The sequence below is a fragment of the Hyperolius riggenbachi genome, chromosome 7, assembly GCF_040937935.1.
Source record: "Hyperolius riggenbachi isolate aHypRig1 chromosome 7, aHypRig1.pri, whole genome shotgun sequence".
Taxonomy (NCBI): domain Eukaryota; kingdom Metazoa; phylum Chordata; class Amphibia; order Anura; family Hyperoliidae; genus Hyperolius; species Hyperolius riggenbachi.
Genome location: NC_090652.1, coordinates 289,761,385 through 289,778,968, shown reverse-complemented (window position 1 = coordinate 289,778,968; position 17,584 = coordinate 289,761,385). Strand labels below are relative to the sequence as shown.

At 44.7% G+C, this 17,584-nt stretch overlaps 1 protein-coding gene across 1 annotated transcript in view; it reads right to left on the bottom strand.

Moving 5' to 3' along the window:
• Positions 1-3,123: 3,123 nt before the first annotated feature.
• MCM6 (minichromosome maintenance complex component 6) overlaps positions 3,124-17,584 on the bottom strand; it is a 30,056-nt gene continuing 15,595 nt past the window's right edge. Inside the window, exons 8-17 of the mRNA XM_068245918.1 lie at positions 17,421-17,562; positions 12,696-12,837; positions 9,375-9,482; positions 9,128-9,283; positions 6,750-6,878; positions 6,503-6,664; positions 5,935-6,064; positions 5,683-5,838; positions 5,468-5,607; positions 3,124-4,071 (exon numbers count right to left, since the gene is read on the bottom strand). Of these exons, the coding sequence (XP_068102019.1) occupies positions 3,952-4,071; positions 5,468-5,607; positions 5,683-5,838; positions 5,935-6,064; positions 6,503-6,664; positions 6,750-6,878; positions 9,128-9,283; positions 9,375-9,482; positions 12,696-12,837; positions 17,421-17,562 (1,385 nt within the window). The 3' untranslated portion in view covers positions 3,124-3,951. The remainder of the gene's footprint in view (positions 4,072-5,467; positions 5,608-5,682; positions 5,839-5,934; positions 6,065-6,502; positions 6,665-6,749; positions 6,879-9,127; positions 9,284-9,374; positions 9,483-12,695; positions 12,838-17,420; positions 17,563-17,584) is intronic.

Here is a 17,584-nt window from a genome sequence, read left to right as displayed (position 1 = left end):
ATATAGAAATATATCATCTTTACATTGATATTTAGAAACTTTAGACCCTTAGGTAAATATTTACATTTTTTTTTTATTGTAATGTTTTTTTTTATATGAAACATTTTATTTGGGTAGTTTTGAGAGGGTGGGATGTAAACAATAGGTTTATAATGTAAATGTGTTCATTTTTATTTTTTTACTTTTAGTTGTAGTATTACTTTTTGGCCACAAGATGGCGGCCACGAGTTTGTTTACATGACGTCACTCTAAGCGTAACACACGCTTAGAGCGCAGATGGGGGAGGCATCAGCCAGAAAAGGCGCAGCTTCCGAGAGAAGCTGTCGCTTTTTCAGTGGGGGAGAGGAATCAGTGATCGGGCACCATAGCCCGATTCACTGATTGCCTGGCTAACGAACCGCAGGCCGGGAGCGCGCGTGCGATCGGCCGCGGGAGCGCACATGGTTCCTCGACGTAGTTTCTACGTCCAGGAACCAAAATAGGTTAAGTATGCATGTCGGTGCCTGTGTGCTTTTACACAAAACCACATTCAAATTTCCTATTCAATACATTGTATGAAAATCACCTAGCGGTGTGCGAATTCTGATGGCTCTGACGTGCAGATTTTCCCTGCACACAAAACCGCAAAGAAATCCTGACAAGTGGAAACAGCCCCATCCACTTGTATTACCTATGCGAATTCACGATAGTGGAAACAGGCCCTCAATCTTTATTAACTCATTTAGGCCTCTTTCCCAGTGGGACGTTAAAGTCGCACGTTAGAAAATTTTATAACGCAGACTAACGCACAGCAATACAAAGTCTGTGCGACATTCACAGTGCACACGTTGTGTGTAACATGTAGCAATATTTAGAAAGTGCTGCGTGCTGTGCGTTTAGCAATACATTTGCTGCGTTGTGTGTTGCACATGCTCAGTAAGGTTTTTTTTTTTTTTAAATGTAACGCATGTGCCGTTTTCGTTCCATCAGTAAACAACGAAAATGGCGCACCGAGAGACAACGCAGTGCAAAACAACATCAGATTTCATAACCTACATGCGCTGCGTTAGGGGCACATTGTGCGACTTTAACGTCACATCAAACGTAATGTCCCAGTGTGAAAGAGGCCTTAAAGATAAGCATTATTGAAGTGTGCTGACAAGCATATTCCCTTTCTGGATTTGTTTTTGCTATGTCACACTGCACTCAGTCACATGCATATTTTGATTGCCTCTAGTCTAATCTGTAACATATATATGGCATGCCATTATCTCTTGGGTTGAACTAGACTCATCTCAGCTAACGGCTGCTGCATTAGTTGACGGGATGGGATGCCATCAACGGATGGGTGTGAAATAGCCTGTTGCATCCATTGATGTAGCCTAAAACCTCGTTTCTCAATGTGTGGTACGCGAGGGGGTACTCCGACTTGCTATACTTAACCAAGAGAACAAATTTAGAGTTTTATAAAATGATAAACACCACCAAATTAGTATTTTAGCTAATTAATGCAATAGTAAATGTTTGGAAATTGTTTAGAACCATTTATGTACTACAATGAGTTGCAGTAGGGTATATAAGCTGTCTGTACCACCAGCCTGCAAACTAACAGGATATAAGCCCGATGAAGGCTGAAAGGCCGAAAGCTTGCTTATTTTTATTCATTTTTAGTTAGCCAATAAATGGTATCATCCTGGTTTAAAACTTCTTGCCTGTACTACAATGAAAAATATATTTGTTAAGGGGTACTAGTGATCATGTTTACTATGCTAGGGGTACTTTGTGAGTACAGGGTTTTAAAAGGGGTACATACCAACAACATTTTAAGAAACACTGGCCTAGAGGAAGAAAAAAAAAAACACACCCGCAATTTACAAATACAGCACCCCTAAAACTGTGCTGCTGACTTTCCATTCTTAATCTTCATGGTACAGACATTGATTGCCTTGTCCCGTTTTGCTACATTGCTGTACATTGACCACTATACAATCTTGCCTGTACAACAAGCCCCAGGCCACCCATGAGGCAAGAATCCTCAGGCGGCATAAGTGGAGGGCAGAGCTGGAGGGGTAGCAGCAGGCACAGCTGGGGGGCTGTGGGAGGGGGTCAAACCCCCCACCGCCTAGGGCTCCCCCATCCACACTCCCCACTCCAACTATTTGCGCAGCCTGAAACTTAACGGTAGCAGAAAGGGAGTAATCAACTCACCTCTTCCTTGCATTCCAGACGCCTAGAACGCAAGGAAAAGCAAGTTGATTGCTCCCCGCATGCTGCATTAAGTTTACGCTCCGCTAATAGCCAGAGAGGCGGCACGGACTTGCCCACTGCTCCCTATCCAGGCTGGCTACCTACCGAGTTGCCCCAGTAGGTATGCTAGGTACCTATACTGAGGCAACTATACTACCTATTCTCAGGGGGCAGCAAAAAGTGTAGAACCAGCCCTGTGTACAACCTTGACTAATTTTACTAAAACCACACAGAATGTTAGTGACTGACCATTGTAAAAGTACAATACTTACCTCGAGAGGCTTCCTCTGTCCTATGCCAGGCTGATCCAGCGCTGGGACTACCAAAGCAGACAGCAGAATGCGCTTGGCTTGTTGAGCCCCTCTTGGGCAATTTTAACCCCTACAGGTACACTTCAAATCTTGTACAATCAAGATTGTATGACGTATGCACAGCAAAACAGTGTCTATAAGCCCCTACGTAGACTGCAATAATAGGGAGAATAACGATAATAGAACATGAAGGCTACATGAAGGACTTGCTGAAGCTGCACTACACCTTATCACCTCAGATCAGCAGGGTCCATGAACTTTGTCATTCCCAGAGTGCACCTCAAAACCTTTGGAGCCAGAGCTTTCTGCCATGTTGACCTTACCCTTTGGAATTCCCTACCACACTCAGTAAAGACAGCCCCATCCCTGGAGTTATTCAAATCCAGACTGAAAAGCCACCTGTTTAGCCTGGCATTTGCAGACTTATAGAATTCTTCCTCTGTACCACAATTTACCAACCAACTACTGGTCTGAGCCATGCTTATGTACTTCCTATGGAAGAAAAGAGTTACAAATGTTTTGTTGTAGTACACAGACAGCTATTATATACATACTCCTTATCACACAAACTGAGAAAACAGAAAACTATGTTTTAGCAATGTGTTGTATTTGAAACAACTGCTACAACTTTAACTGTCAGTAAGAAAAAGTTCAGTTGCATCTCACAGGTCATAGAGGATAAAATGATCAGTAGAAAACCAAGATGGTCAACAGAATGCAAATACTTTTCTTGAAGGCTTGGAACCGGGCCAATGAAAAACACTTCCTGCCATTTCTGATTGGCCCGATTTCAAGCAGCAAACAATTTGCACGAAAGCCAAACTTATTAGCATCTCATTTTTTTTGGCAGTAAAACAGATAAAAAGAAGCGAATAAGAAGTTGTAAAACACTTTGGGGTATAAAAACAGGACTTCGGTGTCAAAAGGAGAAATGTTTGATGTCTCGGGGATAAACAATGAAAAAATAAATCCGCAAAAGTCCAGAGAAACTCTCAGTTCAGTATAGTTCTAAAATTCTGATAAAAATCCACGATAACAATCACTCAGTCCCATTCTTTGTCACTGTCCTCGTCTGCATCCCTTAAAAAAGGACTGTCAGAAGCACGGAAGGTTCCTCAGCCTTAGGGTGGACTTTGTCAATGTCTACCTAATGACCCATCCAGTGGTCATAGGACATAAACATAATATGTAACCTGGCCAACACTAAAAGGTTCTGATGGCTCCAAATTAAACATTTTGGATTCTTTAAAATAAAGACAACACAACTTCAGTTTCCAGAGAAGCTCTGAAAAAAAGTCAGCTAGAAGATGCAGAAGAACATTATCCAAATGTCAGAAGCTGAGCAACGTGCCGGGAGAATCTGGAAAAGATCTGAGCTGGATGAGCAGCTCCATTGTCCATATGTACAGTAGCTCTAGTCCTCCAGGACATAATTGGGGTTGACCACCAGGAAAGTGTCATCCTGCTTTGCAGCTTCCTCCTCCGAGCCAGAGCCCTTCAGGCTGCTCTGTGACAGCTCAATCAGGATCTGGTCCTGCAAACCAAGAAAATAAAAAATTAAAATTTCAAAAGCTAAAGTGCATTTATGACATCACAGGTGTTGTCCATTGTATGGAAATATGCCTTAAAAATCAGAACTCGTAGGAGTGTGTTAAGGGCTAAAGAGGACCAAAAACGCCCTCTTACTAAGAATGCTATGCAAAATAAAAGAAAAAAATTGACTTTTAGGGCCCTTTTCCACTACGGCGTTTGCGATGGCTGAATCACAAACCGCTAGTGATTTTTCAAATCGCTACAGTTTGCTTTTAACATAGGAATCGCGGTATTCGTTTTTGACCTGATCGCGCGGCGGAGCGATTATTGCCTCGATTTTGCTATGCAGTGCATAGCAAAATCGCAATAGCAAACGTCGGGAAATCGCTGGTAATTTTTTACCTTTTGTGATTCAGCAATCGTTAACGTTCAGCGTGGGGGGACGAGTTGCTTAGCTCTGCCGCGCATGCAAGGACGTTACCTGTGCATGTGAAGTCTAGATGCACTACTCATGTCTGGCAGTGCAACCAGAAGATGAGGAGGGAACCTGCACTGGAATGTTGGGCTCTACACTGAAGTGAGAGGATTCTGGACCATCCAGAGGCTTCCTACTACTAAAGTACCTAGCATTTAGTTTTTTTTAAAGGACTTCGAGTCCAAAAATCAAAATTTTGATCGGTACCTGTCTCTTTTTCAAATCCATGGGCAAGTTCCTCCTCGCCCTCCGCTCTGTTCCGCCGCAAATGTATTCTTCTCTTTGCCCCCAGGTCGGGGCCCGACCCCACTGCACGGGTCGTCTCGTACGCCACTCACAAGATGGCCACCGATCAGAGCCGCTGCTGCGCAGTACATATGGAGGCAAGTGCGGCTGCGCAGATCTCCACTCGCATGATGGCCACCGATCAGAGCCGCGGCTGCGCAGTACATATGGAGGCAAGTGCGGCTGCGCAGCTCTCCACTCGCATGATGGCCGCCGATCAGAGCCGCGGCTGCGCAGTACATATGGAGGCAAGTGCGGCTGCGCAGCTCTCCGCGGCTGGACAGGGGGCGGAGAGCTTCGCAGCCGCACTTGCTTCCATATGTACTGCGCAGCCGCGGCTCTGATCGGCGGCCATTTTGCCAGTGGAGTACGAGACGACCCGTGCAGTGGGGTCAGGCCCCGACCTGGGGGCAAAGAAAAGAATACATTTGCGGCGGAAAAGAGCGGAGGGCGAGGAGGAACTTGCCCATGGATTTGAAAAAGACAGGTACCGATCAAAATTTTGATTTTTGGCCTCGGAAGTCCTTTAAAGACTTCAGATGTCCTTTAAGTCCTCTAAGCACCCTTGAAACCCTGGATACTGCAGAATCATGGAGGAGCCGTGACTCCACAAAGCTGTTTGCAGCAGCTTACTTACATAGTGCACCAGCCTGTGAATAACTTTCTCAATGATCTGCTTGCGATTCACAAGTTCCTCTTCAGAGTCGATCTCCGATTCAACCTCCTTCAGATACCAGTTAAGAAGATCACTTCTCTTCTGGGTTGTCTCATCCTCATCTGTAGAAGCACAAGATCGTTATTCCATCTCATCTCATGCAGAACCATAAATCTTTGTAGGCCTACAATACTGACCTTCCATCTTCCTCAGCTGGAGCACCAACAAATTGGATATCTTCTTGTATTCTGTAAAGCTGAGACGCAAGGACGGTTTAGCGGCAGTCTCCTTTGGATCACCATCCACGTGGCCATTAATACCATTTACATGACCGTTTGGTATGGCAGCATCTCCTGGAAAAAAGGATGCAGGTTAGGAGCGGTCAGACGTGGCTTTACGACCTGTTCTGAGCAGTCACATGACTAATGCCAGGAAGTAATAGCGCTTACCATTAATTCCCTCGTGTGCCGCTTCCTCTTCCACCTCTTCATCCTGGTCCAGGTTCACATCTGGAGTCTCCACACGGATGATTGACTTGTTCAGGAGCCGGAAGGCTTCTTTAACGTGTTTTGGCTGCACCTGTAAAATGCATCAGGAATAAGTTAAAATGGAAGGAAATCCAACAGGTGTCACTGGACCAGTCATAAAGGAAAAAAAAACAAAACAAAAACAAAAAAATTCAGTTTGGACACCTCCAAAAAACATCATTCAACTGAAAAACTGCAACAACAACTAAGAATTCATAGTCGCTTCCATAGCTCCAATCAGAGAAGCGCTTGTAATCTCTGGTAGGGGGTGAGGCTATGGACAGAAGCCAGACATCGGTACACACGGCAAGTATAATAAACTACCAGGGAAATGCTGTGCTGCGCCTGTTCCTGCTTTCATGTGACTAGAGCTACATAACACGCTACTGCTACGCCTCAGAACAGAAAAACCCCTAACAGCTTGGGAGTTGTGACCTTGTACTGTTAGATCAGCGAAAGCAAAGTGACAGCAATCTGCCTCTGTGCTGACCTCATCACTGCAGTGCATCCTGGCCATGGCTTCAGAGAGCCGGATCATGCTCTCCAGCTGCCGAACGGTGATCCTCCAGGCCGATTTGGTGACTCCAGAGCCGTCCCTCTGACGCAGCCGCTTGTACTGCTCCACTATAAAGTCTTCTGACTCTTTAGAGATCTGTAACAAGGAGGCTGTATTAATAAACCACGAAAAAAATAGAAAGTTGGGGAAAAATTAGGGGTGTTACAAGAGGAAAGCTTACTTTGGGTTTGAACTGGCGTGCAAAGAGCAGGTATCTGCGGACCTCATCCAGGGTGTAAACTCGGTCAATGGACTCTTCAATGCGCGAGTGCAGGTCCACAATACGTCGGGCGATGGCGTAATCTGTTACCTGGAAACCATTACACATTATTAGAACAGGATGTTAACACTTCACCAGGCAAATTCTACAAAGTTTCCCAATTTACCGCATATACAACAAGTGTCAAACTGATACTAAGGTTGTGGTTTAGCTCAACTCTTCTCACTTTCTCTGCTGCCCCTCTGTCAGGCTCTTCATTGGCTACCAATTAACCAGAGGATCCAGTTCAAACTCCTAACCTACAAAGCTCTCCACAATCTCTCTCCTCTATACATCTACTCACTGGTTTCCAGACACCAACTCCATCGTAATCCCTGATCTGCATATGACCTTTCTGGCCTCTAGAATTATCTCCTCGCATTCACGTATACAAGATTTCTCACGTTACCCCCTGCTCTGAAATTCTGCCACAACACATCTGTCACTTCCCAAACTTTGTGATCTTTAACCTACCTGGCGGTAAGCCCGAGCTCGCGCAGCATAGCTCAGCCCCTAGTGGGGCGATTCGCCCCATTTAAAGTGCTGTACGCGCAGCTAGCACTTTACTAGCAGCATGTACAGCTTGATCGCCGCCGCTCCACAGCAATCGCCCGCACACAGCGGCGGAAGAGGGCCCCCCCCCCCCCGCCAGAGCCCTGCACTGCCCGGACCAATGAGTTCCAGGCAGCGCTAAGGGCTGGATTGGAGGCGTCTGACGTCAGGACGTCGGCTGATGTCATTCAGATCGTCGCCATGGCGACAGGTGAAGCCAAACAGGGGAACGCGTTATATACGCGTCCCCGTTTGCTATAGATGCCGGCGACGATCGCACTAGAGGGACACATGCGCCCTCTAGTGTTTCATGTAGCTACCACTCTGGTAGCTTTACATGAAACAAAAAAAAAAAAAATTATTTCTGCCTATTTGGCAGAATAAACCGCCAGGAGGGTTAAAGGATACCCGAGGAGACATGTGACATGAGAGACATGAGTATGTACAGTGCCAGGCGCACAAGCAACGATGCTGTGTTCCTTTTTTTCTGTCTCTGCCTGAAAGAGTTAATCAGGTATGTAACCGGCAATTCAGGCAAAGTCAGGACTGGGTCAGACTACAGTTTGACCCTCACTGATAAGAAATTACAACGATAAAACACTTTCCTAGCAGAAAATGGCTTCTGAGAGCAGTAAAAAGGATAAAAAAAGTCAATAGTTCATAGATTTTAACTGGCATACTTCAATGAATGTGTCATTGAGCAAAAACAATAAAACAGTGAAAAAATATAAAATGAAGTAACTTTAACCATTTGTCGACCGCTCCACACCAATTGGTGTGAACGCGGCGGCAGCCCCAGGACTGCTTATCACCAATTGGCGTGAAGTCCTGGGGCGGGGTTTTGCAGGAGATCACGCGTGCATAGGAGCATGCATCTCCGCTTGAATGAAGGAGCTCAGCTCCATCAGTCTCACAGCAGCAATCACAGACACGGCTGTCCCTGGGAGGCTCAGGAGCGATCGGCTGCCATAGGCTGATGCCTATGACAGCCGATCACGGTGATTGGCTGGCAGGGGAAAAGAGGGAGGGCGAGGGACAAAGAAAAAAAAATACACAAATTAGGCAGCAGCGATCAGAGCCCACCAACGGAAAGTTCGGTTGGTGGTCAGAAAAGGGGGGGGGGGATCACTAGTGTGCTGAGTTGTACAGCCCTGCAGTGAGTCCTTAAAGCTGCAGTGGCCTGCATTAAAAAAAAAAAAGCCTGGTCACTAGGGGGGTGTAAGCCTATGGTCCTCAAGTGGTTAAATAAAAAATAAACTGGAATATCTTAATCATTTTTAGGAGAAGGAGGATAGATACAATTGTCTATTAGTTTATTTTCACCTCAGGTGTCTAAGGCTGCCCTCAAAACTTACTTGTTCCATCCAGCATACACTACCTTAGGTCATTCCCCTTTGACCTCTGGCCAAAATGTACTCCTTACTAGCTAACCTCAAACACTACCGCTAGCTATGATTATTGTACAGTACCCCACCTCTTGTACCCCTCGATTCCTTTTGATTTATATGCTCGCAATGGCAGGGCTCTAACCCTTTTGTGTCCTGGAATTTGTTACACAACTTTTGTCACCAATCCTGTATTTTGTACATTGGTGTATACCCATCTTTCTTACTTTGTACAGCACCAAGGAATAGGTTGGCACTTTTTAAATAAATCATAACAGCAGTTTATTCTATGAACCTAAAATTCAGTTGCAATTTAATAAAGTAAAAAGGTCATAATAGAAATGAATAGGAGAGGAAAGCTACCTCATTGCACTCATCGACTAGGATGAAGAAGAGATCGAATCTTGACATGATCGGAGCAGAGAGGTTTACATTCTGCTTCAGGGACTTGGACCTGTCATAACGGCCACCGACTGGGTTGGCAGCAGCCAAGATGGACGTCCTTGCGTTCAGTGTTGCCTGATGGAAAGAGAGGAGGTAGTCAAAAATCCATGCAAGGTGGGGTAACGGGCGGGTGGAGAAAAAAAGGGGTGTGGCTCCATCAGCTTACCTTCACACCAGCTTTGGTGATGGAGATAGTCTGCTGCTCCATGGCTTCATGAATCGCAACCTGGTCCTTCAGATCCATCTTGTCAAACTCATCAATGCAGCACACCCCCTGAAGGTAAAAATACATTAGTGGGAAAAAGACAGATGCACCTCCATCACACATCCATCCAAAAGCAATTCATATTATGCAATGCCTAGTCACGTGCATACGACCCAAGTCTGTTCTACCCACAGCATGTAGAACAATATAGGGGTTGGAATGGCATCAGATTGGGTGTGGGAGAGTAAGGACTGCAGTCACATTGGGGGGAGGGAGTAAGGCCAACAAGGCACTCTGGGCTTGGCCAATCATTTCTCTCTTCAGCACAAAAGGAGGAGGAGAGCTCGGTAAAGGGTAATGGAGGCAAATCAACTTTAACCACTTAAGCTCTCAGTCGTTTTCACTTTATGCATCCGAGCAATGTTCACCTTGCATTCATTAGCCTATAACTTTATCACTACTTATCACAATGAACTGATCTATATCTTTTTTCCGCCACCAATTAGGCTTTCTTTGGGGGGTACATTTTGCTAAGAGCTACCTTATTGTAAATGCATTTTAACAGTAAGAATAAGAAAAAAATGAAAAAATTCATTTGTCAGTTTTTGGCCATTATAGTTTTAAAATAATACATGCCTCCATAATTAAAACCCACGTATTGTATTTGCCCATTTGTCACGGTTATTTCACCGTTTAAATTATGTCCCTATCACAAAGTATGGCAACTATTTTATTTGGAAATAAAAGAGCATTTTTTCCGTTTTGCATCCATCACTATTTACAAGCTTATAAAAAAAAAAAAATATAGAGAAATATTTCATCTTTACATAGATATTTAAAAAGTTTAGACCCTTAGGTAAATATTTGTGTTTTGTTTTTATAGTAATGTTTTTGTTTATTAAACATTTTACGTGGGTATTTTTGGGAGAGTGGGATATAAATAGTGTTTTATTTGGGGAAATATTTGTGTATTGTAATGTTTTTTTACTTTTAGATGTAGTTTTACTTTTTGGCCATCTTGAGTTTGTTTACATGACGTCACTCTAAGCGTACAATGTACGCTTAGAAGGACATAGCGTCAGAAAAAGCGTAGCTCTCGAGAGAAGCTGTCGCTTTTTCAGCGGGGGAGAGGAATCAGTGATCGGGCGCCATAGCCCGATACATTGATTCCTGGGCTAACAAATCCACGGCCGGGAGTGCGCATAAACGCGCGCGATCAGCCGCGGGAGCGCGCATGTCCTCCTTGACGTTTTTATACGTCAAGGAGGACAAAGTGGTTAATATAAGGATGTTCCCCAACACTTATAAACCTGCTTATTTGCCAACAAAAAGTAGAAGTATACAAACTCCTAAAAATTAACCACTTCAGGATCACAGGTTTTTTTCCCTTAAAAACCAAAACAGCTTTCACATTTCAACGCTCCTCCCATTCATTCAGCGATAACTTTATTGTTACTTATCACATTGAAATGATCTATATATTGTTTTTTTCACCAAATTAGGCTTTCATTGGGTGGTAGTTTTTGCTATGAATTATTTTATTTTATATGCATTGTAAAGGGAATAATAAGGGAAAAAGAAAAAAAAATATGATTTCTCAGTTTTCAGCCATTATAGTTTTAAAATAAAAACGTGCTTCGATACATAAAACCCACACGTTTTATTTGCCCACTTGTCCCGGTTATTACAACGTCTAAATTGTGTCCCTAGTACAATGTATGGTGATAATATTTTATCTGGAAATAAGCATTTTTCCATTTAGGGATTTTTAATACTATTTCACTTATTGCAACACTTTTTTTTTTTTTGCAAAAGAGTGATATACTCATAACATCCATATTAGAAAAGTCCCTAAGGTAACTATGTAAAAAAAAAAAGTAATCTTTTTTAACGAGTGTTTTATTTCTGGAACTGTGGGGCAGGGTTGGAATGGGTTAAAAATAAAATAAAAAATAATAAACTTTCTATGTAAAACAGTATAGGGGTATAATTAGGTGTATTACTTTTTGACCACAAGATGGTGCTACTGAGACCGTGTTTCTATTAATAGAACACGGAAGTGTTGGGTCTGAGAGCTTGCATGAGGTTTTCAAGCTCTCGGAAGACACGGGAACGGTGATTGGTATTGAGAATAAAAAGATTCTCACATCCTGATCACAGATGGAGGGGGCTGCGGCGGTGGATCGACGGAAAACAGCGCAGGGATCGTGAACGCGACGCTAACGTAACAGTACGCATATCTACCCCCCCTGATCCGCATGTGAAGTTTAAAGGGGCGTAGATATGCATACCATAGATCCTAAAGTGGTTAAATGAAGGACAACCATAGTGAGAGGTATATGAAGGCTGCCATATTTATTTCCTTTTACACAATTCTAGTTGCCTGCCAGCCCTGCAGGTCTATTTAGCTGCAGTAGTGTCTGAACAGCAGCAGAAATCAGCATGCAGCTATTCCAGTCAGATCTGACAATGTCAAACACCTGATCTGCTGCATGCTTGTTCAGTGCCTATTGCTTAAAGTATTCAAGGCCGAGAATCAGCAGGAAGGCCAGGCAACTGATATTGCTTAAAAGGAAGTAAATATGGCAGCCTCCACATACCTCTCACTACAGTTGTCCTTTAAGCTAAAGAAAAGCAAACTGACCATACAGCAACCTCCATAAGAGGCTTGCAAACATCTCTCTCCCCTTCATGTTATGATGGAGCAGCAAGCTGCACGTTTTCTCCTACATTGCTCCTGTGGGACCTTGACGCTTTTTGCCAATGCAGCACATACTGGGACTTACCAAAATCAGCACATTAAAAAAAAAAAAATGTATGGAAAACTGCGAGTAAAATGGTGCAGATACCTTTGGGCAGGGCCCTCCTTTTGTATCCTACCTGATCATGCACCTCCATTACTGTGCACCCATGCTATGCATCTGAATGAACCTAACTTGCCTAATCTCCATGCTCCCATCCAGTGACTGACTAAGCATTACCTTGTACTCATACTGTGCTGTGTGATCTGGTTTGCATGTATTCCTGTATTGTCTTATTGCTGTATGTCCCCCCTAAATATTGTCTGTAACCTAAAGTCCAGGGCTGCGAAATATGTTGGCGCTTTATAAATACAACAAACCACCTTTTGTGTTAAAGCACAGGCACTATGTGGTTTTCTCTTTTGGGGGGTTGGGGTGTAGCCATACCCAACAAGTGAAACTATCAGATGGGTTCAAATATGTCCACAAGGTTTCACAAAGGTTTGCGCCGCATGGCAGCGGAATATTAGAGAAAACTCACGTTATCAGCCAACATCAAAGCTCCGGCCTCGATGACGAACTCGTGGGACTCTTCATCTCTCACTACAGCGGCTGTCAGACCGGCAGCACTGGACGCCTTGCCGCTCGTGTACACGGCCCGTGGACTGAACTCCTCCACATGTCTGGAGAGGAGAGGGGAAGGATGTAATCAGTATGACAGTATTACTTACGGCTATTTCATATAAAAGAAGCAGTCCATGGTTGCGGTTTAGACTGTTGTAAGTGAAGTCCAACTTGCAGCAAGATGCTCCAAGTTGTATACAAATCCCGTGATGAGTCTGGACCAGATTATCTCCGGTGAGGATTAGTTATGCACACATGCTAGATTAAACTCTGTTACGGAGCGCCTCGGCCCAGAATCTTGAGTGAATCCAGCGTGTGTACAAGGGCCCCACTGTCTGCTGAAGATCTAGAATCAGGTTTGCTAGTAGCGCTCATAAACAGTCCATAAAACTTTAGCACTGATGCATAGGGTTCCCCCCCCCCCCCCACCCTTCATAAAGCAACTCACCGGACGGTGCGGCCTAGATCGGCCCAATATCGCTTCTGGGGTATAAGGCCACCCCTCCGGGCAGAGCAACGGCATCACATGTAACACTGGCTGGACGCAGCTTGTGTTACCCCATTGAGCGCGGAGTGGTTTTTGTGCTTCTAAGCGGGCGGTGAGCGGCGGTTCCTGCGGTGTGTATCCCCTGTAATACCACTGATGGGTCTTTGTATCTCAATTTTAAAGTTGTATGCTACCAACTTTGTTTTATTGGTCTGCTTACTATTTTTAAGGTGTAAACCCATTAATTTTTTATAATAAGCACTTTTACACTATGGAAGCCTCAAAATTACAGAGTGCACCGTTGGTGATTGCCAGTTGGAGGCAGTGGGGTGGCCTTATACCCCCAGAAGCGATAGCGGGCCGATCTAGGCCGCACAACCTGTGAGTTTCTTTATGAAGGGGAGTGGGGGAACCTATGCATCAGTGCTAAAGTTTTATGGACAGTTTATGAGCTCTACCAGCAAACCTGATTAATACATTTGAAGATCTGCACAAATCTTAGAGCGATCCGTGCCTGAAGTGGGCATTAACAGCCTTATAGAACTGTCTTGTCCACGTGTGAATTGTGGTTTATACTGCAACATTTACTTACAATCGAGTGCTGCTGTATCTTGTAGTAATATCTGAAGATCTGCAATGCTGGATCTTAAAGAAACTCTGAGCTGGGGCTTCCTCCAGCCCCATCCACCTGGATTGCTCCCACTCCGCAGTCCTCCGCTGCCTGCAGCTACGAGAACCGGGTCCCCTCACTGACGTCATCAGAGCCCACCTACGCAGGAGTGCATCCTCTACGTATCTCTCCAGTGGCTGCTGGAGAGATATGCAAACAGCGCACGCTAGACTGGCTCCAACAGACGGAAGTGCGGGGACCCGGTCCGTGATAGCTTCCTGCACCAATGGGAATGCGTGCTAATGTACGGGTGGTGGCTCGCTGACCCAGAGTCGTTAAAAATGAAACTAGCTAGTGGCGGGGGACCGTAAGAGCCGTAAGTGACTGCGAGGGCAAAGGATGGTTACAGGGGGCTGGTAGATGCCACAGGTAAGTGAAACTGAGTTAAGGTTCCCTTTAAAATATACTTTAAGTGGAAAGCCTTTGGATCCTAAAGAGGCTTTCCCCTTCCTCAGGAGAGGGGAATCCAGAGCAGAGAACCAAGAAAGTCCACTTGGCGCACCTACACAGATGCACTATTGGATTATCCCTCAGGCTCTGCGGAAAACAGCTGAGCCCGATCAGGTCTGGTCTACTGTGCAGGCCCGAGCTAACTACACAACAGAGCGGACCCAATAGGGCTCAGCTGTTTTCCCCAGAGCCTGAGGGAAAGCCGCATCAACTTAAAATTATTAGTACCACATTGTCCCTAGGTGGATCTGTAGCCAAACACTGTCAGACAATTAAGGAGATTGATTTAGTTACATAATACGCTTCTGTATCTGTTATACAACTTCGTTACATCATCTATACATTTATCTGAAGGATTCATAGTACAAGATACTTGTCAGGATCAAAAGTTCAGGGACTCGTAAAGATTAAATGTTCAGAACGCACCTTACATAAGGAATTACCTAATAGACACTTATACAATGTTACACAGACCCTGCTGCCCGAAAAATTACCAGATCTGTTCTACCACTGTAATCCTCAAGCTAACTTATCTGCCAAATCCCATCCGAGGGAACACCATCTGGATCGACAAAATCAGACACTGATCTTTTAAAAAGTGAACCTTAAGCGTCGAAAAAAAAAATGTTTTACTCACCTGGGGCTTCCCTCAGCCCCCTGCAGCCGATCGGTGCCCTCGCAGTGTCTCGCTGATCCTCCCGTCCGACAGCGACCACTTCTGGTTTCGCCGCCAGGACCCGACAGGCATGGGAACGCAAGTGATTCTTCGCGTTCCCAGGCAAAATATCGCCCCCTATGCTGCTATTGCGGCTAATGAGGCTTCCCTGTCCTCCGAAGCTTTGGGGAATCCAGCGCCGGCTCCCCGAAAGTCTGTAGACAAAGCCTGGACATTTGTTACCTACCACGATGCTGCACAGGTCCTGCACTAGTGACTCTTCGATCAGGCTAAGGCGGTAGGATCCAGAGGCTTCCCTCTCCCAATTTTTTCATACCAGAGAACAAACATTTAGAGAAAGAGAGCCCAATATAGTGTAGTATGTTATGCAAAAATAAAGTAAGGATAATCCGAATTAGACCTGTCCTCACTCAAGGATAAGAAGTCGCTCTGTAGCTCAGAAAAAGGGGCAGATCACCCCTCCACCAGGGGTGGACACGATTATACAGTTTAAGAACAGAGGCTCCAGCAGGCTAAAAAATGGATAAAACCTTAAAAATTTGCTTGGAGGAAGTGGTGGACTTTCCTCCATCTGCTTTATGAAGTCCACCACTTCCTTCAAGCAAATTTTAAAGATTTTGTCCATTTTTATCCTGCTGGTGCCTCTGTTCTACTGCTATACCAGAGAACGGACAACCTCATTTTACAAGATGGCCGTCCTCAAAACAAGCGCTTTAACCAGCACACAGTGGCAGGACAGAACATACCGGCGAGTCTCGGCACAAGAGTTTTGAAACAAAGGTCACAGCAATGCTATGGACTTTGAATGCATCCAAGAACAGATTTCACTAACATTTGCTTTAAAATAGAGCATTAAAATGATCATAAATGGGTAGGGTGAAACATTTCACATGTTGAAATAGAGCTGCAATAAAAAGGGCAGTAAACATAAAATAAAGCAATTTAAGCCGATGTCAAACCTTGAGAGGATTAAGACCTGTAATAATCAGGGCTACAAAAATTAACACTTCTGCAAATAGCTTTACAACCAAAAGCCAATTACGCGGGTCAAAGCACTAAACATAAGCGGCAATTACTCTTCCTGCTGCAAACCAAGTACGTGATGTGATATTAATGCAGGAGTGCGACTCAATGCCAAGGGAAACAGGCTGTCCCACAGCCAAGTCACTAATGGCATCTCTCACAATGACTCCACTGCATAAATATCATTGGAAGCAGCGAACGCATCCAGTACGTTTGCCTTCAATCTTCCTGAAGGGGGAGACAATGCAGCCCATTTATATCTCAGAAAAGACTCCGCTGCCCGCAGCTTTGGGAACCGGGTCCCGTCACTGACGTCAGTCGAGGCCGGCTACGCAGGAGAAGTGCACCCTCTACGCATCTCTCCAGCAGCTGCTGGAGAGATAAGCAAACAGCGCACTTACAGACTGGCTCCGACTGACAGAAGTGCGGGGACCCGGTTCCTGAAGCTGCGGGTAGCGGAGGACAGCGGCGTGGGAGCGATCGGAAAAAATGGGGCTGGAGGAAGCCCCAGGCATGTATAACATCTTTTAAATTGGCCAGCTCCGGTAGACTTTAAAAAGCAGAGCAATGTTCATATCACGCTCCTCCCATTCGCCAATAACTGCCATTTATCACATCAAAATGAGCTAGATATTTTTTTTTATAGGTTTACTTTAGGTTTTTCTGGCATTTTAAAGGGAAGAAAAAAAATCCTCAGGTTTCAGCCATTATAGTTTCAAATAAAAAGTGCTACTGTATATAAAACCCACACAGTTTGCCATTTCTCCCAGTTTTTAACATTAAGGCCACTTTCCCACCAAGACGTTGCGTTTTAGGGGACGTAAAGGTCGCATAACGTGCCCCTAATGCAACGCCTGGTGGTGTTGAAGTTGGATGTCAGATTGAGACGCGTTATGCGGCTCTTGGTGCGCCGTTTACTATCCTGGGAAGTCCGGATCTTTTCAATGATTCGGATGATTGGAACCAGATCATTGAAAAGATCCGGATCTTTGAACTGAATCTTTGAATCATTTTACTAGGCGATATTTGGAAAGTCATTCTTCCATTTCGTAGGGTTTATACTATATTACAAGCCCCTATTAGCTTTTTCAGTCCTCTTTGTGCCTTTAGTCTTCCACTGCCTCCTCCCGAAAGGTTATTCAAACAGGCCTTCAGGAGTCCTCTGAAGTGTTCATGTCATGTTCAAACAGGGCAAACCATGGATCAAAGGGCAAGGAGAGAGGACTGGAAATGCTCCATGTAATCCAGAGTCTTCACTCTAGTCTTTAACGCTTGCTTTAGACATTTCACTGGACTTGAATGCTAACAGTAAAGAGATGAAGAAAGGTCTACTCACTTGAGGAACTGACTCTTGGCTGTACTGGGATCTCCGACAATGCAAACATTGATGTCGCCACGTAGAGATGTACCCTCCATTGTGGTTTTAGGAACGCCCCCAAAAAGCATAAGCAAGACACCTCGTTTCACCTCATCGTTACCTGCAAGACAAAGACTGGTCAG